The 25,398-nt window shown below is 40.1% G+C and overlaps 1 protein-coding gene and 1 pseudogene across 2 annotated transcripts in view; both read left to right on the forward strand.

Moving 5' to 3' along the window:
* The window catches only part of SEMA3D (semaphorin 3D), a 231,829-nt gene that overhangs the window by 106,748 nt on the left and 99,683 nt on the right, over positions 1–25,398 (forward strand). For both annotated transcript variants that reach the window (XM_068276170.1, XM_068276171.1), the window contains exons 4-6: positions 9,723–9,785; positions 16,366–16,485; positions 21,017–21,110. In XM_068276170.1, coding sequence (XP_068132271.1) covers positions 9,723–9,785; positions 16,366–16,485; positions 21,017–21,110 — 277 coding nt within the window. The remainder of the gene's footprint in view (positions 1–9,722; positions 9,786–16,365; positions 16,486–21,016; positions 21,111–25,398) is intronic.
* Positions 8,094–8,187, forward strand: LOC137564669 (U2 spliceosomal RNA; annotated as a pseudogene).

Raw genomic sequence — 25,398 nt, forward strand, 5'->3', positions numbered from 1 at the left:
ACGACACAAGGAAAAACCCACAAATAACCGCAGGTGAAATATAGGACACTCTGAAAGAATGTTATGTGGCAGTTTTAAGATGCACAATAAGGAGGCACTTTAAGAAAGGTGCGCTGCTCGGTCAAGTTGCCAGAGGAAAGCCACTACTACGCAAATGCCCCAAAGTATCCCACTTACAGTATGCCAAACAGCACAGAGACAAGCCTCAAATCTTCTGGTAACTCGTTTAGAGTGATGAAACTAAAATTCAACTTTTTGGTTGGCCACAACCATAAACTCTACATTTGGAGAGGAGTCCTAGGCCTAGGTTCACCATTCCTACTGTGGAATATGGTTGACAATCGTTGATGTTTTGGGGATATGTGAGCTACAGAGACACAGGAAATGTGGTCAGAATTGATGGCAGTAAGTTACAATGCAGTAAGTTACAAAAAATACTGGATTAAAATTTGCACTCATCAGCCAGGAAGCTGATCATGGGATGTACTTGGACATTCCATCATGACAATGATCCAAAACACAAGGCCAAGTTGACCTGTCATTTGCTACAGCAAAATAAATTGAAGGTTCTGAAATGGCCATCTCAGTCTCTTTACCTCAATATCATTTAGGCACTCTGGGGGGACCTCGAATGTGCAGTTCCTGCAAAACAGCTCAAGAATGTTGGGAAACTGGTGGCTTTTTGCCAGGAAAAAAGTTGGGGTGATAAAAAAATTGCACCCTACAGGAGGAGAGATAACAGGAGCCCAAATGGCGCAGTATGTCACAGCAGTGGGAAAATATTGTAAAAGTGAAGGTAGATTATACTCACAAAGGTGGGTTGCAGAAGGGAAACCAGCCGCTGTCAGCAGGTGGAGATGTACAAACCCGACCCCACTCAGCTACCAGGCAGAGCTGGTGGTGGTCGCACTCTAGATAAAAAACAACCTCAAGTGACCTGTAAATGGTCCAAGAGGGATATTTCCCCTCCAAAAGTAGGGTGACGACACAAGATATAGGAAAAAGAGGCACCCAGGAGTAATAAAATACTTTAAAAACAAATAAAATGAAAAAAGGTGAGGTGGCTTACCTCAAGGAAGTCAAACTCACTTTATAGAAGAGTTTTTATTGCCCTGACAACGTGTTCCGTGGGTACTTGCCCGCTTCCTCAGGCCAAATAGCAGTGCCAAGTAGTACTAGTAGCCGCAGATAAGGCGCCTTATCTGCGGCTACTAGTACTGCTTGGCACTGCTATTTGGCCTGAGGAAGTGGGCAAGTACCCACGAAACATGTTGCCAGTGCAATAAAAACTCTTCTATTAGGTGAGTTTGGCTTCCTTGAGGTAAGCCGCCTCACCTTTTTTTCATTTTATTTGTTTTTAAAGTATTGTATTACTCCTGGGTGCCTCTTTCCCCTATATCTTTTTGCCAGGAAGAATGGGCAGTTTTATGTCTGAGTAGATAAAGAGCCTCATCCACAACTACCACAAAATCAAGCTGTCATTGATGATAAAGATGGCAATACAACGCATTAAGAACTGGGGTATGTAAACTTTTGATCAGGGTCATTTCAGTAGTCTGTGTAGGGAGTTTGACAATAAATAGCTTCAGCCAGACATTTTTTTTTGTGTTACCATTCATATTCAATGAAAAATGGAATATAAATCATACATTTTACGAGACTATGTAAACTTATGGGCACTTATGTAACTGCTTAGCAGCATTAACATAAACAACCACCAACCATGTCAAATCATACTATCAGTCGGTGAGAATTGTAATGCTTCTGCAACAAAGGGATTTAAAACCTTCAAAAAATATGTAATAAATGCTTAAAGCAGTCTAACACCCAGCATTACAACTTTGCTTTAAAAGACTGCTTACAGCTTAGAAACTATTATGCCAGATTTTTTTTAAGCAGAAATTCACTGAATGGGTTAAACATGACATTTTAGTTTTGCATTTAGCTAGAAATCCGCAGCCGTGCTGAGGTTTAGTTACAAATGTATCTTTGTTTGGAATGCAAATAGAGCTCTGAAAAGCCTGTCTGGGTAGCCCTCTGTGCTTTCTCAGAGAGGTGTTTCTTTATTTACATTGTAAATAGATACATTTGTATCTAAACCTCAGCACGGAGGAGGATTTCTAGCTAAATGCAAAACTAAAATGTCATGTTTAATCCATTCAGTGAATTTCTGCTAAAAAAAAAATCTGGCATAATAGTTTCTAAGCTGTAAGCAATCTTTTAAAACAAAGTTGAAATACTGGGTGTTAGACCACTTTAAATAATGGACATGATTATGTAGAGACGTAAAAGATAGTGTGTATAAATAAATTGTTTCTGTAAAGTGCACCTGAGCCGAAGAGTACCATTACTGAGTGGTACGGAACCCTGCAACTTAACTGTCTCTGGTAATTAAGTTTCACATTAACTTATCTCCTTTGGGACCGTCGCATGTTAAAACTATACCACACTTGTAGCTGCCTAAGCCTGATGCAGCAGAATTTTAACGCCAAGGGCTCCCATGCACATGACACAATTGTGCGTCCCTGCCGGCACAAAACTCAGCTGTCTGTACATTGGTTAGGAGCTATTTTCATTGGCTCCTGACCTCCTGATCACTGTGAACCATATAACATGTGTTTTGAAGCCCGGATCACACATGCAAGTGTAAAAACCTCTGTCGGGTTTTATTGCTGTCTGAGTTGATCAGAACAGAAAGACAGCAATAAAATATATGTTCTGTGCCTTCAACACTATAAGAAACAATTACATTAAACTTTGGTCTGAAATTTTTCTTTATTGTCTTAGTAGAAGGTGCTTTATCGCAAGTTATACATTAGATGTGAAGCAGTTATCAGAAAAGTTTAAATTTCATTCAAAAAAATTATGAAATTTGCACATGTAGCACAGCCCTATGGGGACTTTAGCTGTAACTAATGATTACCGATTTTAATTACATTCACTGTAGCTTAAGCAATTTGATCTAGAAGATGAATTGTTAACACAGACCACACATTGGTCAGATGAAAAACACTTTGAAAGAAGGAAAAGAGAAACAAAGGAAAGGGAATGGTGAAGTTAAAACACAATGTCCTATTAAATTTATTATCTTTAGTCCATGCATAAACACAGTAAGAAAAATGTTGTATCCTAATAAAAGTGACAAGAAAAGGAGTTATGTTTAGTGTAATTTTGGTATTCATTGATTGTAAGTGCCAAGTACAAAAAAATCTGACAACTTTGTAGCTTGAGTAAAAAAAGTCATCTGAAGTGGATCATAGGCATTTGAGGGTACTTAGATATGTAAGCATGATGAGGCCACCCTCAGGGAATATGTCAGCTTTCTGAATTAGAGATGGCTCAAACCTCTGATTTTTGGTTCGCGAACCTCAAACGTGAACTTCCAAGTTCAGTTTGCGCGAACTTTTGCAAACCCGCAATAGACTTCAATGGGGATGCAAACTTTGAAAACTAGAAACATTTATGCTGGCCAAAAAAGTGAAGGAAAAGATGTTTCAAGGGGTCTAACATCTGAGTTTTTGCATGGATGAGTGGGATACATGCCAAAAGTCCCTGGGGAAAATCTGGATTTGACACACAGCAGCGTTTTAAGGGCAGAAATCTTTAAATCTACAGAAATCACATTGCATGCTAAATTGGAGGCCTAAAGTGCTTTAAAACATCTTGCATGTGTATACATCAATCAGGGAGTGTAATTAGAGTACTGCTTCACACTGACACACCAAACTCACTGTGTAACACCCTGTGCATCTGCAGTGCAGCCAGAAAAATTAGGCAGGCATGTACACACACCAGAAAAATTATTATAGCGGCCTTAAAAATTCAGGAATCCGCCTGGTATCCTGGACCCTGTTGGTGGTGCCGGAGAAGGCAGTCAAGCGGCCTGCAGGCAGAAATGCTGTGTAGGGAGTGACTTAGTCTTGGGGCAGGCAGTCACACGGTGTGCAGGCAGAGATGCTGTGTGCGGGGATTGACTTAGTCTTCGGGCAGGCCTGACCGTGCTTTGCAGACCACGTGGCCAGATGGACCCTTGACCGTACGCTGTGTGCCAGAGATGACACCACTTGCCTTTCAAAATCACGGTACAGTTTGGGTATCACCTTATTTGAGAAGTAATTGCGGCCTGGTATCTTCCACTGCTGTGTGTGGCTTTGCTTTTGTGTGCTGCTTTTCCTCAGGTGGTCATCCCATTGCAGTTTGTGCTTTGTCATTATGTGCCTTCGTAAGGAAGTTGTCCCTACGTGGGTCTTGGTCTTTCCACGGCTCAATTTTTGGTGGCAGATAGTACAGATGACATTGCTCTCATCTGAGGCAGACACACACAAAAATGTCCACACCACTGAGGCCTGGGGTGATGGCACTTTGGTGGTGGCGGTCGACTGAGTGTGAAGTGGGGTGCCAGAATCAGAGCAGGAGGAGGAAGATATGTCGCGCTTCCATGCGGAAGCTGAGGAAGATGAGGTGTTCTGTGTTAAATAGTCAACTACGTCCTGACAGTCTTGGGGGTTGATGGCACGCGCCTTCTGAACACTGTACTTTGGTCCAGGGCCACACAAAATCACGACAGCATGACCTCGAACAGACCTGCCGGGTGGCCTGCCTCTGGCTCTGCCTGTTTTGCCCATATTGGGGGGGGGGGGAGGATGAAGTGAAAGGTATGCACTGACTTGACTAATACAATGTGCAGTCACACAGGTGCGGTGAACAGGTATGCATTGAGTGACTGGTATCAATACAATGTGCAACTGTCACACACACACACAGGTACCGTGAACAGGTGCAGTGACACTGCATGCGCTCACGTAGGTAGGTGGGTGCACTGAACAGGTAAGTATATGCAGTGATGGGTATTACAAATGTGCAGCTGCCTGGGTAACATGAACAGGTACAGTGACTGGTGGTATTAAATATCATACTGCATGCGCTCACGTAGGTACGTGGGTGCACTGAACAGGTAGGTATATGCAGTGATGGGTATTACAAATGTGCAGCTGCCTGGGTACTGTGAACAGGTACAGTGACTGGTGGTATTAAATATCACACTGAGTGCACTCACGTAGGTAGATGGGTGCTCTGAACAGGTAGGTATATGCAATGATGGGTATTACAAATGTGCAGCTGCCTGTCACACACACAGGTAGTCACTGAATGTGCTGGGCCTGGCAGTGGCACAGTAGGAATTAAGGGGCCAAAGGCTAGCTGCGACTGACTGACAGGGATGTATATAATGCAAGTGGGCCACAAAAAAAAAAAATAGATCACAAGAACAAGATTAGCTCTCAAAAGAGCTGTTGAGGGGTGCTTTTTTAGCAATAAGAATCAGCAAGGAGCAAGCTAACAAGCCTACAAGAGCCTAACTAAGCTTTCCCTATGTGAGTCTGCAGCAGCTCTCCCTTACTGCAGGCACACGAGTGAGTAAAATGCCTGACTCTGCCTGCCTTTTAGAAGGGGGGGGGGAGGGCCTCCAGGAGGGAGTGTAGCCTGATTGGCTACCCTGTGCCTGCTGACTGTGATGTAGAGGGTCAAAGTTGACCCTAATGATGTAGTATAGGAGGCGGCATGAACTGCCATAAAGTTTGCATTCATTCGCGAACGCGAACCACCAATAATAAATTTGCGCGAATAAGTTTGTGGTCGAACCATTCGGGCCATCTCTATTCTGAACACTGAACAAAGAGGAATTAATTTCCACTCTATTTGAATGTCTTCTTCTGTCTGTGCTTGCTAGGTTGAGCAAAGAGGAAAGCTCAGAGCACATGTCATCACTGCTCTTTTTAATGACAGAATACACAGACAAGGCAAGATCTTCGCTGGTCTTCAAATGCTTTCCCCTAATTTGTATTCTGCCGAGAAATATTGGCAAAAGATCATTGACCAAAAGTTTCCAATTTCAATGCTTATTCCTCTCCTACCTGTTAATGAGGTGGGTTGCTGTACTATTAACTGATAGTAACACCTTGCTACAATGTCTGAAATGTCCCTTAAACAGAGCTGTCTGGAGGGCTGGTTAATCCTTGAAGCTAGCTTAATTTTCTGATATGGTGATATGAACCAAATTTAAGTGACCCACTTAAAATCAGGCAAGCCCAGCTTGAAGAAGATGACATTTCATAGTATAAAGTTGTACCACAAGCAGTTCATGGAGTTATCACCTTCAGGATCACTTTGAACAACTATGCCACATGGAAAATAGCTAGCAGGAGTGCTTTTTTCCAGCATTCAATAATTCATAGACAGCCTTAGACGAGTACGATGGATTCTGGTAGTTAATGGAACACACGCCACAAGCCTAAATTCTTTGAGCCTAGTCCAGTTTCCAGCTAAACAGCAGGAGAGAAGTAAATGTACAATCCAAAATCCACACAGAGGGTTATTCTGTCTTTTTCAACCATTGGTATTAATAGACAATGTGCAAACCATTCACTTCTTGCAGCTTACAACATACTAAGCAACATTTTCAAAGTCTTCCCTCTCCCAAGCCAGGACTTCTGAGTTGAGAAAGCGTGTGGACACACCCAAAGCATCCTGTATGGTGCCTCTCTGATACTACTAAATAAAAGCTGGATGGAAAGATTCTAGCGCGTCTGGATTTTGGATTAGACACATTTTTCCTGTGTGTAATTCAGTATCTACATATCCCTCTACTGTATTCTTTGTAATATACTGTTTTTTAATAATAAAGTGAAGATCGCATTACTGAATATCAGACTCTTTTAGTAAATGTTTGATGCCCATAAAAGACAATTTTGTTTTGTTATATAACTCCGTTTATAATGAAAAATGGTCTAGGGAGTTTATAAGTAATATGACCACTATCTCATCTGTGAGCAATAACTTCTTTATGATACCGTATGGATCTGCTGCCAAATTCATGTTACTTTTTACTGTGTATATGCAGAACTTACATTTGAGCTAAGAAAACACCCATTGTTCACTTTATTTTACTGTAGCAAGGACATTAGGAAGCATTTCCACTTAAAATGCAATATTCTCTGGTATCAGCCATAAGCCTGTTTATTGAGTCATTCTCAAAATAACTTTGTATCAACATTTACATTTTTTGGCGATTACAGATGTAAACAGATGTACTGCGCAGTGAAAGCATTATGAAATTATCAGAGTGGTGTAATTAAACAAATATCTTTATTTTTAGAGATTACTTAATAAAGCAATGCAAGGAGCCATGAAGATGTGCAAAGTGAAATACACAAAGGCTCCTTGTTTTCCATGTACTGCTCATAGTTGTTGCTGGCATGCTTTATAAAGGAAAGATAATAACAATAATATAGATATAAGAGTGTGTATGATCTCTGTGAGCATGGCATCATTCTCAGTATCTCAATATTTTCTTTCTTAGCCACATTGAATGTTTAGATGCTTTTGTAAGTGAAAAGTAGAAAACAACTTCTGTGGGAAAGTGTTTGATAATGTTAATTCCTGTTTATTTTTTATTACATTAACTTTAAAACATAGGAATCAATCATAAAGCGATTGTGATATGTGCATACATTTGGACAGTTTTCTACTTGTCCAGAGAGAAAGGTATTTTTGTAAGGTTCTTAACTATAAATACCTAATTAGATGTTAATATCCAGTAGATATTATAACCTTAAGGGCTGGAATGGGCTGAGGCAGAGGCTGGGCAGGCACCAGCCTCTGGGCGCAATGCCATGAGGGTGCTTTCCTCTTTCCTCTTCTGAGTCCCCTCTGTGTCCTGCACCTATCCAGCATGGAGCATGCCCGCCTGCCCCAAGCTGTAACAGCCAGGTTAAGTTTAATCACTGTGGACTTTTTTTTCCTCCATATGTGTAGTGAGCAGGAATGTCAGATGATCTCCCAGGGTGCTCTGGGGCAGAAGGCTGTGTGACATCCAGCCCAGGCTAAAAATCACTGGGTTTACATACCAATATACAGCAATATATAATTATAATAAGTGCTTCTGATGCTGAAACCATGATATTAATATGTTCTGTTATGATTCGTTATGGGTTATCTTTAAGGCAAGATGCGGATGACCAAAAGATAAAAAAAAACGTTCAGAGAGAACTACTTATACACAGGCCTGAGAGGCCTCATAGAGATGCAGAACACCAGTTGCTTCTCGGCCTTTTGGCTAAGATCCAGTGTAGTATCTGTTCTTATCAGTTGCAGGGCAGGCCGGGCCTGAAGTAAGCTCTTACAACCCCCGAAAGTGTGGGGGGGGGCACCTTGGAACGAGTGAGGAAGGGGAGCGACACCCCCAAATCCTCTAGTACGGTTGTCCACTGTTGTTCTTACGTTCCCTAGATTCTGACTAGATGGATCTACCATAGTCAAAGCTGGAAGGTTGAGGGCTTTGCTTAGGCGTACTACCTGGGAAGTGGCGCTCCAGGAGTACCCGAAAAAAACCGGGACGTGGGAAATCCCGGGCAGAGTAAGGTGCTTAGGTCTGTACTGCCCATATGCATAGCCGAATAACGCACCGGGGACTCTGGGGAGCCACCCGGACCACATAGGATGCCCAATGGCAGGTCAGGGTCCTCCAATCCTCGGGTGTCGGAGGACCCCATGTACCCCCTGTGCTGAAGGCAAAGGGGGAGGTTCCCTTTGGGGAACACCGGAAAGGGCCCTGCTTTTGTGGGGGCTATAGAAGCTGCTATGGGGTCCTGAAGCAGAGGGGGCCCAGGTGGTACTTGATGTATTCACTATTAAATTTCTTGTGCTCCTCCACCCTCTGACTGTGTCTCAGTGCCCATGGATTAGCAGTGTAGCTTGCATGCTTGCATAAGAATGAAAATTTGCCACATAGCCATAGGGAAGAGGCAGGTGGCCTTTCTCAAGAACACCTTTATCAGATAGCACCATGAAAGTTTTGCTCTGGGGCTCCATAATCTCTAGCTATGCCACTAATCACAATCACACTGCTTGGACAATCTTTGGTGTGACTATATTTCTGTCCCATTCACTACAATGTAATGGAATATTCTAAGTGCAGCAAAAATCTTGTAGTAAGTGTACAGCAGAAATGTTTGTGTTTTATGTGGTATTGCTTGTAGCAAGGTGGTAGTTGCTACTGCCTAGCATGTTTGCACTTGCCATAATGACTATTTAGTTTGATGCTATATTTTAAAGTTCATGAAATAAAATCTAACAGTACATTATTAATATTTTAAAACATGCCTTTTAAAAAAAAAATAGTTTCTTTAGTAGCTGTTTACCACTTTTTATTTTTAAAATTGACTACACCAACCAATTAATTTGACCAGGCTATTCATTTGCTTATAACTATACATGGTACTAGCTCAAAGGCCGTCCCTAGAGTGTGCAAGAGGAGTTAAACTATTGAATCCCTTTGGTGTATAGGGATTCATGTGAATGGATTGATGTTCTCTGTAACGCAGTGCAGAGAAGTGTAAGAACATTAAAATGAGTGAAATAATAATAAATAAAGGGCCCTGGAAAGCAATGCAGAAAAGCAGTGCCCTAGTTCCGTCTAAATATAATAAACACAAACCCCCACTGAGTCACTGGTTAGACATCTTCACATCTGAAAATGCACACAGCACTTTTATGCCTTCGGTCAGAACATGTCATCCTCTTTGCTCAGTTGTAGATCATAGAACAAACTGAAACAAGAAAAAAAAGGTTAAAGGCGTAAAATATGTATGTGTTTACATTCACAGTGAAAAATAATGTGATCTTTTATGTTTGAATATTCTAACATTTAAACCTGATTTTTGTAGATACACTGGCCAGCATCTAAAGACAGAGAGGAATTTTGCAGACTTGCCGGAAAAGATAGAAATGTGAGTTTTTTTTACCCCTATTTCCACTATTTTTTTCTTCTTAAAGTATTGACATTACTTACATAGATTTTCTACATTATATGCTGTCTGTAAGTATGATGCTAAATCCCTGCTTCAATTAGCTTAAAGCAGGATTGTCAAACATCAAATCAAATTCAGTTTACCCACTGCTTTGTGTTTATTACGCAGTCTGCAACCTGACCCTGTACTGCAAGCATTCCAATATAATCAGAAATGTTTCTGTTGCAATACATCTTATCTCAGTCAGCCTGGCTCTATTTGGTACATTGTCAAGGAGAGGGACAACTGTCATCTCCCCTCCCACATTCCTGCTCCTCACTGATTGATTGAAAGCAGTTCAGTGTGACAGGCTGAGGCTGAGAAAGGGAGAAGCTGCTGAGATATGATCTATGCTGTGGTCACATGTGTTTACAGAGCAAGCTAGATATGCCAGTGCAGTTTCTAGGAGAAATAAAGAGTAAGGGAGGAAATTACATCAAGATTGGCTTCAGTCAGAAGTAGTAAAAATGGAAAACGCAAGAAACACTTTACTCTTTATTTACTATATAAATTCACTGAAATAAAAATGTGGACAGTACAATACATATGTTATGTAAGTAGAACTAGCATTTATCTACTTATATCTGTGTTTTTTTCCTGAGATAGTATGGCTGTCCCTGCTGCTTTAAGAAAAATTCTTACCGTCACTCATATGGCAGTCAGTAGTAATAATTAATAAAAATGTTGGTGTATTCATACAACTATTCAGCCTTATACTTATGGGGTCCTGGACTAACCTGCATAATATTATGCCATATATGTATGTGTCTCCCCAGTAGCATTGGATAGGCCTCTGATTCACAACTATGAGCCACAATAGCCTGGTTTATTAGCATAAACTCTTAAGTGCTCATGTGTCTTCAATTTCAGGACTGGTTAGTCTGTACCTCTTGGTGTTGCAAGCCCTACTGCATAGAGTCAAATTAATCCATGCCATGCACTGATGAGGATCAAACAATCCGAAACAGTCTGTATGCATGTTGGATCATTATGGCTCTGTACAAATTAACAAGCTGACACATCATTGCATTCCAGCGGTTCTGGAGGTGTGTTTAGCTTCTAAGGGTACAATGGTTAATTTGCATATATTCAGCAGTGATGCCTGGGAGACATCTCAAGCTCACTCCAATCTGAATTATCGCAAATTCTTTCAGTTTTAAGAAAGCAAACTTTTGTTTATCCTATTTCAGGACATTAAACTTTTTATCATAATATTACTACTGCTGACACGCACGCACACACACACACACACACACACATGCACGCGCACACGCACACACACACACACACACACAATATTCCAGGGCCTGTTTATGAAGATACTTGCGCTGTGGGCATGGACTGAGATACAATGTATAACACAACTAAGCATATAGAACATAGTAGTAATTATTACCACTATTAGCATAAGAAGACCCTATAAATAGGCCGAGTAAGGGACTTTTTGGATCAGGTTCCCTGGATGAAGGCAGGAGGGAAGGTTATTATACTGCTGGGAGTTTAATGTTACTCCAATCTCTTGAATTACCGGTATTATTCTCATTATTTTGTATTTTTTTTTCCACTGTATTATACATACATGCATTCACATTGGAATGTCTAGCCATGCTAAATAAAGCACAGGATGTAGTGGCACGCCTACAATTTAAATCTGATTAGTTGCTGGAGATACTATGCAGTGTATATGTGCCTTGTACTTCCCACTGTGTTACTCAGAATGCCCATCAGTGTGGCTAATCAGCATTTCTCATATCTAAATCTGTATAATAAGGGACAAAGCTGTGATCACATACGTATTAAACTTGGTTTTTGTATCCCATACCAATAGCTTCAGGTTTCTAGGAAGTGTAATACTGTAAATATTGGCATTCTTTTAGGTGTAGCTTATCTTTCCTACATTCTGGGCCTGGGACAGTAAACCAATATTGACCATAGATAGTACATTAACATTACATTGTGCTATTTACATGTATTGCTAATCTAAAAAAAAAAAAGATTTTATTTAAATAAAGGTACTACATCGAGAGTCTGTAGTGGAGAAACACCTAAAGGGAAACACTTTAGCAATAATGAATTCATTATTCCCTGGTTATGTAAGTGGAGAGTACACAAGGGTAATGCCATTTAGTTTTTCTTAAATGCTTTTATATAAGCGTGGGAGCATTCATAATGTTGTAGAACTTGTTAATATCACACACACATTACAGTATATTACACATTCAGGCTTCAGTCAATAACTTTTACTTGTGAAGTAAACTCAATTAGTCTTCACTTGTTTGTTTCATTGGATAGTGAGAAAAGTAAGAGTAACTTATAACCTGAGCATTTTATCAGCAAAGCCTGTGTACTGTGGGTTCCTCATGTCTCATGCTAAAATTCTGTGAAGTTGCTTCTTGGAAATATTGGATACACAATGTGCTTTGTACTTGTTCTTCTGTGTACTATTAAACACTTGCCAATAAAAATGGCTCTGGAACTTCCTTGTTCTCACTTTTTTATAGGCTTTGTGCTCCTTATTGGCTGCCTGTCCCCAACAACTTCATGAGAAAGTCAATCATTTTTCTTTTATCTTTTGCACACTTGCATCCCAGTATACAATCATTTTATTAAATGTATCACACTGTTTGTATACAGTCCAAGTGAAGTAAAACGATCACAGCAGCACTTCTGATATTCCTTTCTGTGCAGTCATTTATAGACCTAGATCAAAGAAAGCAGGCACATAGCGGGTAATCTTCCAACACTGGTACACCCTGTGTATAAACACACACACTGTGCATAGGGAACTATCACCGCATGCAGGAGCGGGGGTCACGCTCCCCCCCTCAATCCCCTGCTCACCAAAGCTCTGCTTTAAAACAGGCACATCAAAAGTTACTGCAACAGGTAGCTGAAAGGAAACATAAAACATCCGCCTCTCATGGCATAAAATCTTCTTTAATATGGCTCAAGCCCCATAAAAAATATGCGTACCAAATAAAGTAAAAGTCATAAGCACATCTCACATATCCAGCCGACTGACATAGATGCCCTCCAGATTTCCCCACCGTAGCGCTGGTGACATCCGTCCTCTCTGTTGTGTTGTACAGTGTGCGTGTCCAGGCTCCGCCCTCCGCCTGTTTTAAAGCAGAGCTTTGGTGAGCAGGGGATTGAGGGGGGGAGCGTGACCCCTGTTCCTGCATGCGGTGATAGTTCCCTATGCACAGTGTGTGTGTTTATACACAGGGTGTACCAGTGTTGGGGGATTACCTGCTATGTGCCTGCTTTCTTTGATCTAGGTCTATAAATGACTGCACAGAAAGGATATCAGAAGCGCTGCTGTGATCGTTTTACTTCACTTTGAGGAGAACTGACTGGTTTTGCTCTTTGGCAGTTAGCTGCACACTGGATGAGTTATTAGAAGGAGTGGTGAGCGCTGTATCGGTTTGGATTATATACAGTCCAAGTTAGACAAATCAGGGATCTGCTAAAATTGTACAACAGTACCATTGGCTCAGCTAGCCAAATCTCAGCTATGCCCCCTGCTAGCTTACAGACAGCTTTACACATTAAGGGCAGAATTTAAGGGCAAATGTACCTTTTCTCCATTAGTTTTGGCACCAGCATTTTGTTACTGATGCGTTGTCAAATCTACAAACATTGGCTTTCCTGTGTCAAAATGTTAACTGTGCCTAAAACCTTTGGATTTCACGGGCTTAATTCACAAAGCGGTGCTAGCTGTTAGCACGCTTGTGAAAAGCCCATGTAAAAAAAAAATTGTGCGCATCAAGTCCCGTGCGGAAAACGTTGTGCGCGCACTGCGTGGGCAACGTTGCATCACGATGCTACGAAAACGGTGCACCCGATGCTCCTATAAGGCCGCCTGCGATGCGATCTTAATGTCGCACCATGCGACGTTAAGGTCGCACCCCATGCGACCTTGTAGGGGCATCGGGTGCGCCGTTTTTGGGACTTTGCGTGGGATGTGATTTTAAAAAACGGTGCTAACCTACTTAGCACCCTGGTTAACATGCCCAAAGTCTTTAGGCGTGCTAAGTAGGTTAGCACAGCTTTGAGAATCAAGCCTTATGTGTCTCCCCCTCTTTTTTTTCTTTGCCAAACCAAGCATGTGTGTTTAATAATCTGGAATACATAGCCATGTTAAAGAGACAATTACTTTTTGAAAAATATGTATAACCAGTCAATCAACATTCAATCACAAGTTTTATTTTATTACAACGTAAACATGCATGGTCCATTGCTGTAAATTTGATACACTTTCTCAAGAAAGAAAAGGTTATGAAATAAGTACCGCTAGAGGTGCAAAGTAATGCTGTATGCTATTGAGCAGAAACAATAGAATATTCAGTCTGGTTTGTAAATTATTATGTACTAGTGACCTTAGCCCATTTAAAAACGCTCTTGGTATGCACCCGCCCGTCACGCACCCACGTCTGCCATGTGCCCCCGCACGTCCACTTCCTCCCCTTCAGTGTCTCTGCGTCCCTCCCTGCACATGTGCAGTACAACAAAACACAAACACAGGGACATGGGACGCAGAGACACTTGGGTTTTATCATCCTTTTGGGGACCAACGTAGGTTGAATCTACGTCCAGCAGGTGGTGCTGCCGTCCTGACTGGACGTTGATTCAACGTTCATGCTAACTAACTGTCCCGATGCGATCGTGCGCACTGGAGAGGGGAGATTAAGCTGTCATATGACAGCTGACATCTCCCCTTAGTGATCAGCAGCCATCGCGTATGGCTGCTGATCATGTGATCACTACGATCAGTGGCGGATACAATTCACTCACCTCCCTGCCGTTCTCGCGACGATCGGCGCCCCCCACCGCTCTTGCCAGCATCTCTGCTCCTACTGGCGTCCCGGCTTGATGACGTCATGGAGCCTGGAAGGTGAGTGATTGCTGCTGCGTGCAGGGAGGACATCTGGCTAAAGGGGGGGGACACACAGCCCAGCACACCACAGAGGGGATCCGGCTGCCTGACCCCCCAAACGCGCCCCCCCCCCCTTCAGAAAAAACGCCTGGTCCTTAAGGGGGGTTAGATAGCCGGTCCCGAAAGGGTTATAGAGGATACAATAAAACTATGAGATATCTTAAAAAAGGTCATTTTTAGGCGTAGGTGGATAAATACAATTGTTTATCTCATCAATTTATTTTCACCTCGGTTCCACTTTAAAGGGCTTTAGTCTCCTTTCTACAAAAAACTGGTAAGAAACAACTTCTTTGTGACAACTGTTTTGGGTATAAGAGTAAGCTATCTATGCAAAAAAAGTAGGGAAAAGAACATTTTTACAGGGATTAGCGACTGGAATTTTGTAAATTTATGAATTCTTAGATTCTTACTTTCATCATAGCTAAGACCCTTTTCACAACAAAATCAGGTGTAGTTAAAACAATTCTGTGGAGGATTACATAGCAGTAAACTTGTGTGGAACCTGATTAATATACCGTTTTACAATCTCAGCACTGCAGATTGCAGCCAGTGCCACTGGTTGCCTTTTGCATATCCCAGTGTTTGACTGGACATCCTCTCTCAGAGCCCAACTATGCAAGGACTCCACAGAGCTCATTTAGTGATTACCACTAGAGCTGCAAAGTAAGCCTGTATGCTACTGTTTGGCGTTACTGTCATTTAATACTGCAGTGACTTACTCTAGAGTCACTTTAAAGGGGCACTATGGCGAAAAATTGTAAAATTTAAAATATGTGCAAACATAGACAAATAAGAAGTACGTTTTTCCAGAGTAAAATGAGCCATAAACTACTTTTCTCCTATGTTGCTGTCACTTACAGTAGGTAGTAGAAATCTGACATAAGCGACAGGTTTTGGGTTAGTCCATCTCTTCATAGGGGATTCTTTTATTCTTTATAAAGATATTCCCTAAAAAGGTTTTAAACAATGATGCTGACCAGCTTCCCCGCTCGCTGCACAGTTTTTTGGCAGTTGGACAGAGCAACTGCCATTCACTAAGTGCTTTTGAAAATAAATAAGTCCCTGAGAATCACACCATGAAGAGATGGACTAGTCCAAAACCTGTCACTTCTGTCAGATTTCTACTACCTACTGTAAGTGACAGCAACATAGGAGTAAAGTTATTTATGGCTAATTTTACTCTGGAAAAAACATACTCCTTATTTATGTTTGCACATATTTTAAATTTTACAATTTTTTGCCATCGTGCCCCTTTAAGTGCTTTGCTTTGGCGTACTTTGGCATGGGTAGTATTGTGTTTTTGAAGGGTTGTGAGGAACAGAAAAGTGAGACATTGTACCAAAAATGCATCATCCCAAAGTGCAAATGAGCACTATTTGAATATACTGTTCATCTTTGCCTGTACATTGTTGACTGTTTTCAACATGCAGCTAAATGCAAGGCACTGTTTGTTGAATAATGGGCCCTAAGGAGTTCAATATAATGGTATAGCAAGTTCCCAATTGCTGCTAGCCTATCTGTAACATTTATCTTTGACAACTCTACTATATTACAGACTTCTATAACACCTTTCCCGTCTTTTAGGCGGAATGTGCAAATTTCATTAAAGTTCTTCATCACTATAACAAGACCCATTTATATACATGTGGAACTGGAGCCTTTCACCCTCTCTGTGGATATATTGAACTTGGAAGTCACAAAGAGGTAAGTTTATACCTCTGATGACCTTGTGGTACATCATCTATCACCTTTTTATATGTGACAAAACACATCTATTTATAATGATCTGGCAGCTGATTAATCACAAGTCACATATTGAAGAAATTTGTTCACACCTTTCAGATGTGTAAACCTCACCCCTTAGAAGAACTAATACTTCTTTAAGAGTCTTGAAAAAGAAAAATGAAAAATCAAAATGACTAATAAGGTGCTGACATTTGTAAGCCATGCTTTTACGTTAACTTTATTTTTTTTACTTGGGTCCGCTGTTCATCTTGAGAATCTCCTTATGGAAAAATGCTGTTTTTCTCCTTTGGAAAATGGTTGACTATTTTTTTTTTTAAATCACAATTAAATACAATACACAAAATGTGCAGTACTATATTTCCTAAACAACAATAATTGTGTTACTGCTATACAAGATTAAAAAAATATTTTTACTTCATATTGCTGGAGAATGTAACAGTAAAAAATTATACCATCTTTTAGTATTGTTTTCCACTGGGAAAAACAACTGTGCAATGTGCATCAATGCATCAATTCAATCGCGTTCCTCACATTTTCCACTACAGCTATCATGCTGCGATCCTGCCATGATCCGATGGGTAGATGGGCGCGATTGCAGCGAATTTGCAATCTGTGTCTGGAGAGAAAAAAACTGCTGGAAAATATTTTCAACTGCCCAATTGTGGAGAATCGCCTAGCGGCGCAATTGCTGTGAGATTTTCCTGTGTGCCAATACGTTGTTAAAGAGGCTAATTGCATGTTAAATGCAGCAGGCACAATGACTGTGGTCAGAGAAAATCATGTTGCGCACTAATGAAAACATTCCCACGTGGTTTCCATCACTTCAAAGTGTACCTATCGTTTTCCAATGCGATCACAATGGGATCGCAAAATACACTCAGTGAAAAATAGCCATGAATGATGTTTTTCTTTTGTTGGGCTAATTTAGCAAAAATTAATAATTATTTTATACAAAATGAGGCAGCCTGAAGCAGTCACTTGTATGTTGACTTACTGTAAGTGGAACTATGGTAGATAAAGTTGTAATTATAATAAAAGTATATTTTGTATATTCTGTAGCTATAATATGCATACCCATTTTCTTCACAAAATGACACAACATTTATTTGACCACAGCAGCTTAAGTTCTGCAACTGGCTTCAAACTTGCGTTTGTTTATTCAGAGCATAGACACATACATGTTACGTGTCACCTGACCCTTCCTCAAGTCAGTCAGGTGACCCATAACATGTAACATGTATGTGTCTATGCTCTGAATAAACAAATGCAAGTTTGAAGCCCGTGGAGTGCCTTGTCTTCATTGTTGTTGTTGGATTCCACTGTGGCAGGAGTGGTGAACCTGCTGGACGAGTGCACCGGCAAGCTACCCCATCCAGGTTAGCAGTATTGAAGGAGCACCTAGGTGAATATTGGAGTAAGTTCTGCAACTACTTACACATGGATAATTTACTAAGGTTTGAGAAGACAAGTTACCCCAATGAAGTCTCATGTTGAGGGCAGTTTGGTCGGTCTGGAGATACATAAGAATTAGGGTTGGCCATGCTTTGGACAATTCATGGAGAGGCATGCGATCAGTTTGATCGGCTGACTTGCTGTGATGACTACCTGGTTTAATGTATGATCATGACTAGCAAATCAGAGCCCTACAAATCTATCAGCTGATCAAACTGACCACATGCTTCTTCATGAGTTCTTCTAAGCATTGCCATTCCTAATGAGCATCAGTGGTGAGGATCAGTGCAGTTTAGCACAATTACTGTATGCCTTTGAAAAGTATATGTGACATTTTGTGAAACTGTGAACATTATTTGTGGTTTATAAACATCTCCTTCTGATCAGAAGTATTATATGGTGTATTTTGGCATCACACATCTCGAGCCCTTGTGGACCTTCTCAGAGACTAACACTTTTTGGTGACTAATTTTGGTATGAGTAGAGGAACATTTTACTAAGAAGAACATTTGCTGTGTTATAAATACAACATTTTATGTTCAAAATTTTCAATACTTGAGAACTTTGTTTTTCTCAGTTTAAGAATTTGTAGGCGTTGATCTAAAAACAACAACCATGGTTAATCTTGGATTGGCTTCTCAGCAAATTACTCCTCTTTCTGCTCTGTGACTTATAGCAAGCAGATGATGCTGTAAAGTTGGTCTAGAATATACCAGTTTGGCTATAATTCACTGATATATAACAACTTCATGGGAGGAGTGTGTTTTACACCTTGTCCCACATGACATTATGTAATAGTAAGGCACTGGATAAGGGAGTATATTCTGGGCTGACAGCAATCACAGTAGAGTTCAATAGGAGTAGCTGAGAGGAAAAGCCTCCAGTATACAAGAATTAGGCCAACTGCTATGAATTAACAGGTCAGACTAACCAAATGTTAGAAGGTTATCCATGGGCATGTTCACACATAAATAAAGCTAATTCAGCTACTTTTTAAATTAATGTGCCATGAAAGATAAGTTATATAACAGCTATATATGAAATAGTAGCCTTATTCTTAAAGGGTACCAGAAGGGGAATGTGACATGATGCGATACACATAGGAAGTAGTAGTTCATCTAAGAAATTCTGTTTTCTCATTCAGAAAGTGTTACAAAAAAAACCTAGAGTTTTTATCTATGCAAATGAGCTTATCAAACTGCTTCTCGAGTTCAGCCCCTATTAAGTAAGTAGTGGAATGCAAAATCAAGTTAGCACATCAAGCTTATAAATGCAACACAAATTTGACAATTACACAGAGAATTGAATGTGTGCATTAAACACCAAGTGAACACCTGACATAACTGGCTAAGCAAATTTGGCCTAATTGGCTATTCATGAGGCAATGCTCATGCAAATATGCATTTGCTTTCGCAATGCCAACTTATGCAGAGTCAAAATCAATTCCGCAAAGCGGTCGCCCTGCGGGAATTAGTTCATGCTGCAATAGCACTATCCAGGAGCGCCACGGGGAGGCTTCCCAATGCAGTGAGAGCGCCTGGGACCCCGCGGTCCCCCGGTTGTATGGGGGCATTGGGAAGCCTCCTCGTGGCACTCCTGGATAGTGCTATTGTAGCATGAACTAATTCCCGCAGGGCAACCGCTTTGCGGCATTGGTTTTGGACCCTGCATAAGTTGGCATGCGAAAGCGAATGCATATTTGCATGAGCATTGCCTCATGAATAGCTAATTAGGCCAAATTTGCTTAGCCAGTTTTGTCAGGTGTTCACTTGGTGTTTAATGCACACATTCAATTCTCTCTGTAGTGATTAACAAATTTGACAATGCATTGGGGACCACAGAGGGTCCGCTTCTTCAGAAAAGGCAGACAAACACAGAATGCTGCATTTACAAGATAGTGTGTGCTAACCTGACTTCTCATTTTACTGATTAATTATTGGGTGACTTGGTTTAGCACCCCATGTTATGCACCCACATTTTGGGTAAGGTGTACCACTCCTGAAACTCTTTTGTATTAACTATTAAGTAAATAGAGTGCAAAATCATTGTACCTAACTGAAAAATGACTTATGATAGCTTTTTAGTGTGGAAAAGTTCAAAGGGTAATTACTTGTTTGTGAGTGAAACATATTTTACATCAAACTACTATGGCTGCTGTTTAGAATTCAATTTTAAAATTAAATCCCTGGAAATAAAAATATGATATTTTGTTCTATCTTACTAGTGTCATTCGATGCAAAATTACTACTATATGAAAATCAGACTCATCACTAATCATAAATTAAGGGGCCCATACACTGGTCGATTTCAGCCATTGATCGATCGATTCTATTGAATCAATCGATTGGAAATCGATTCTATTGAATCAGCCGATCTATCGATTTCGATTGATTTTGATCAATTTGATCTAACTGACTGGATGGAAAATCTAGTCAGCCAGCAGCAGATCGATGGCCCATAGAGTTGCATTGGATCGAATGGTCCAATAATGCATTTAGATTGATTTCCAATTGATTTAATTCTGAAATCTATTGGAAATCTGTTCCTAGTGTGTGGCACACATCATATTCCTGTCAGATTCGACTTGACAGACATCTGACAGAAATCTATCTGATGGTGGAATCTGCTGCAAATCTACAAGTGTATGGCCACCTTTAAGTAGCAAAGAAATCTCCAGGCACAACCACAAAAGTAGTTCATACATGGGTGAAACCAGAGGCTCTACAGTCCACATCAGAACTGTACTGTGTTTCCAAAGGGCCTGGGTATTTTTTAGCAGCTTTTTGCATAACATTATTAAAGACAACCCAACATTCTGTAATAATTTTCAATTGGGCCAAAAAATCCCTATGGGTTGCATATTACCCTCACTACTTGTGCAGTGCAATCAATATTAAGCATTACGCTTACAACAGAAATAGATTTTTCTTCTCTTATAAAATAAATTACTGTAATTGTGTGCCGATGGCTTGTGTCTGTCTTTCGTGCAGAATCATTTTAATGTGATGATGATATAATAATGTACTTTTTGTTGCAGGAAGTAGTATTCAAACTTGACACACAAAACCTGGAGTCAGGAAGATTAAAGTGCCCCTTTGATCCTCACCCACCTTTTGCCTCCATAATGACAGGTAAGATAAAAAGCATCCAGAAACAGTTATTCTATTCAGTATTCTAAAAGCAGCCATTTCATTCATTTGTGTACGTAGTTCTCAGTAATGACCAGACAAGAATGTACCTCATAAAGTAGGATATGAAAGAAATGATGGATGGTAGTGTCATGGGTAAGGTATATTTTTCATAAAAAGAGGTTCCAGTTTGTTTCACATGATAGAATCTTGTCCCTCTGTAAATAATACACAGGTGTTGAGTGTATGCACTATTTTCTTCATAATTATGGGTGGTGTTGCAAACTTTCAAGTTCAAGTAATAAGAGTAATTGCCATTTTTTTCAAGAGTAAAGATAAAACATGTTTTCTGTTTGTATAGTGTTTTAAAGCAATCCTGAAGTGAATTACAATAATAATAAAAAAATATAATACTTACCTTGGTAGTCAGAATAGTCTAGTGGCTTCCCAGATCCTTCTACATGCCACCGTTTCAGTGCTGGGTCCATTCCCTTACTAATCTTAACCAACAGCGTCCCCACCTCACCTGATTTTTCTGCCTCCGCTCTGTGGCCTGGCCATATTTTTGTGATGATGACCCCTCCTCTTTTTTTAAGGAGGATCTCTACCTATTTTATTAAGAACAGTCATACAGAGGCATTCTTCTTTAAAATAAATTATCAATTTTTTTTAAAAAAAATATTCTACCTGATTGTTTTAGGAAAATCCCCTCAGGGTCTTAAGGTTGAAATAGTAGAGGCCACATGCAGAGCATAGTTAACTGAATGTTCCCTAATAATCTGGGCCATTTAAAAGAAGAATTGTTCTTTGATTGTTTTTCAAAATATCTGAAACTCACCTCAAACTTCCTTTCCCTGTTGACTGCAATATATTTTAGACACATTTTGTATTTGTACAAAATTTCATCAAATTAGCCCATTTTACTGCACAGTAGTGATGGCGATATCAAGTGTGTGTGTGGAAGTCTTGTGTATGTCATTCTTGTGAAGTGCACAAGACTTGCTGGACAGGAAGTACGTCAAGGAGGTTCCCATCGTTCCGTGAATGTACGCCGCACTGCACTTCATCATTAACCCTCCTGGCGGTATAAAAAAATCCGCCAGGAGGCAGCGCAGCAGTTTTTTTTTTTATTATATCATGTAGCGAGCCCAGGGCTCGCTACATGATAGCCGCTGCTCAGCGGCATCCCCCCGCCCACTTCGATCGCCTTCGGCGATCTCCAATCAGGAAATCCCAATCAAAGAACGGGATTTCCTGGAGGGCTTCCCCGTCGCCATGGCGACGGGGCGGGATGACGTCACCGACGTCGGGACGTCATTGGGAGTCCCAAACCACCCCTCAGCGCTGCCTGGCACTGATTGGCCAAGCGCGGGGTGGTGGCGATTGGTGTGCTGACGCAGCTAGCAAAGTGCTAGCTGCGTTCAGCAAAAAAAAAAATAAACAAATCGGCCCAGCAGGGCCGGAGAAAACCTCCTGCGCGGCTTACCCCAAACTACGTTCGGGGTTACCGCCAAGGAGGTTAACACTTGAATGTGTTGCCATAGACTTGCAGTACTGCATAATCCGTGCGGTAGGTCCAAGTCATGCGCTAATTTTACTTCTGGATTGTGGCTATTTGACTACTTCTGTCGCACTGGGTCGCAATAAGTATGAAAGTCTTTATAGACTTTCATTGACTTAGCGGGCTTTTGCCGTGAAATTGATTAACTCAATTTTACCGCAACACCATATTATAAAAGAGCCCTAAGTCTATAGCGCAGCAGATGAAATAATTGAGAATTTTGAAAACAGTATTTATGGAAGCAATGCAATATGTTCACAGGAACATTTTATATTTCTGCTTTTTCCTAGCACACAGTAACTTATAATACTTTCAGCACTTTCATATTTGAAAAATAAAGTGAAAAATGAAAAAGGAAAGGTTTTTAACCTCTGTTGCCAAGAAAAGTAAACATGGAGTCCAAAACTGTAAAAATGCAGTTAGTGGAGTGGGTGTTCAGGTTTTTGGGTTGGAAAATTTCAGTAAAATGAACATCATATTATATGATCATTTACAGTAATGAAAATTGTGTAGTCTAAGATGGATGTGGTTAAGCTTCAGTGAAATAAAACTATAATTTTGAGATTTTTAGCGTTTCGTAAAAAGAGATTGTCATTGAATCAAGCTTGCTCGTTTGCAATATATTTAGACAGAGATGTTTGATTGCATATCTGAAAAACTTTAAAACTCCATTTATTTATTTATTAATTATTATTTCAACTCCATACATAAAAGTAAGAAGTGCCAACTTAATCCAAAATGTTTTTGCTGCTAATAGGCTACATGTCAAGCCAAAACAGTAATCAGTACTCTATCTCTATTCCAGCTGCTAAGTATCACTAATACTTTTGGTTAGGAAGGTCAGAAAAGCATATGCTTCTTTAGATGTGTTGGCTCAGTTTGAGTTAGTGTAAATTTACCATGATAGATTAGGGTTAACAAGAATATATAGATTACAGTTAGACAATATTTCAAGGCTGTAGATTAGGGCTAATGTTGAGTGAATAGGTAGGGTAGAGTTAGGATTTTGGGTAGAAGCAGAACCACTTCATCACTAGAGGTCGTTTTTACCTTAAGGACCATAGCAGTTTTGACATTATAGTTATAGCCCTATCTAATCAGCAATAATTTGTTTGCTACTTATACTCTGAAGATATATATATATATATATATATATATATATATATATATATACAGTATATATATATATATATACAGTATATATATATATATATATATACAGTATATATATATATATATATATATATATATATATATATATATATATATATATATATATATATATATGAGTAAATTTATTTTCCATTAATGTTTGGAAGCTCAATAGTAACAGGAGATGAATGTTTATACCCCTGAAGCGTTAGATGAAGTTTTAGTAGGCATAAGTATATTGACTAAAAAACTAGCAGTAGTTTAAGTAGTAGGAGCAAGGCTAAAGTTAGGGCCCTCTAGAAGGAGGTGCTCGGATACCCCTTTTTAAAATCCGAATTGATTCCGATCCAAATACCCATATATCCCAATACAAACTTTTGGGTATCCGAGTAGAATCGGATATCCGAATCCAAAATCCGATCAGATTCGGATATCCGGATAGAAAATTGGCCTTGAAAATGCTTCCAAAATGTTTTGGTAGGTAAAATCTCTCTTTCTTTCTCTCTCTCTCTCTCTCTCTCTCTCTCTCTCTTTCTCTCCTGAATTTTGCCTTGAAAACCTTCTGCTCGGATACCACAATGAAAAATCCGACCAAGATTTTGGATTTCAACTATAAATCCGAATTAACTCGGATAGTGCTATTCGGATTTGCACAGCTATCCGGAATCTAATCCAAAGTTCAGATAGGGCTAAAAAGTTTGGATTATCTGTGTAGTTCGGATACCCGAATATTGGATGAGCACCACTGTCTGTCAAGGAGTAACTTTACTGTTAAGCAAGCACGGCTGGTGATGAGATGCGTGATAAAGCCAATAAAAAGATTGTCTCACATTTTATAATGACACCTTTTAGTTACTTTCGAGACAGACATATTATTATTTTTATTTAGTATTTATATAGAGCAAACATCTTCCGCAGCTCTGTGCAGAGTATATATTGTCTCGTCACTTAAATGTCCCTCAAAGGGGCTCACAATTTAATCCCTACCATAGTCCTATGCCTATGTATCTATGGTGTAGTGTATGTATCCTAGTCTTGGGGCAATTTTAGAGGGGAAGCCAATTGACTTATCTGTATGTTTTTGGGATGTTGGAGGAAACCGGAGTGCCCAGAATATACAAACTCTGTGCTCTAGGATTTGAACCGGGGACCCAGCACTGCAAGGTGAGAGTGCTAACCACCACACCACCATGCTCCTCATAGCACGTGCACATGCAAAAAGGTCTGAGGATTAGCTAAACACAAACTTTCAAACTCACACTACTATTCACTGGTAAGCATTAATTGACATGCAGGGACTGATGTATATAAGTGTACGTTTCACAAAATAGCATTATCCTGTATGTATTTATATAAAAAGCTTGGTGTAATTGCCTTCTTAAAACAGAAGGAAATTTGCAATAATTCAGTTGTAAGTGAACATTTGTGGTTACCCACAATGCACTACTACTACATATGCATATTATCCCTTTTCACCCTTATTAAAGAGAACCCGAGGTGGGGATCTTAGAGGTAAATCTATACACAGAGGCTGGGTCTGGCTATAGTGCCCAGCCTCTGTTGCTAGTTGAATATTCC

Source organism: Hyperolius riggenbachi, chromosome 3 (assembly GCF_040937935.1).
Source record: "Hyperolius riggenbachi isolate aHypRig1 chromosome 3, aHypRig1.pri, whole genome shotgun sequence".
Classification (NCBI taxonomy): Eukaryota; Metazoa; Chordata; class Amphibia; order Anura; family Hyperoliidae; genus Hyperolius; species Hyperolius riggenbachi.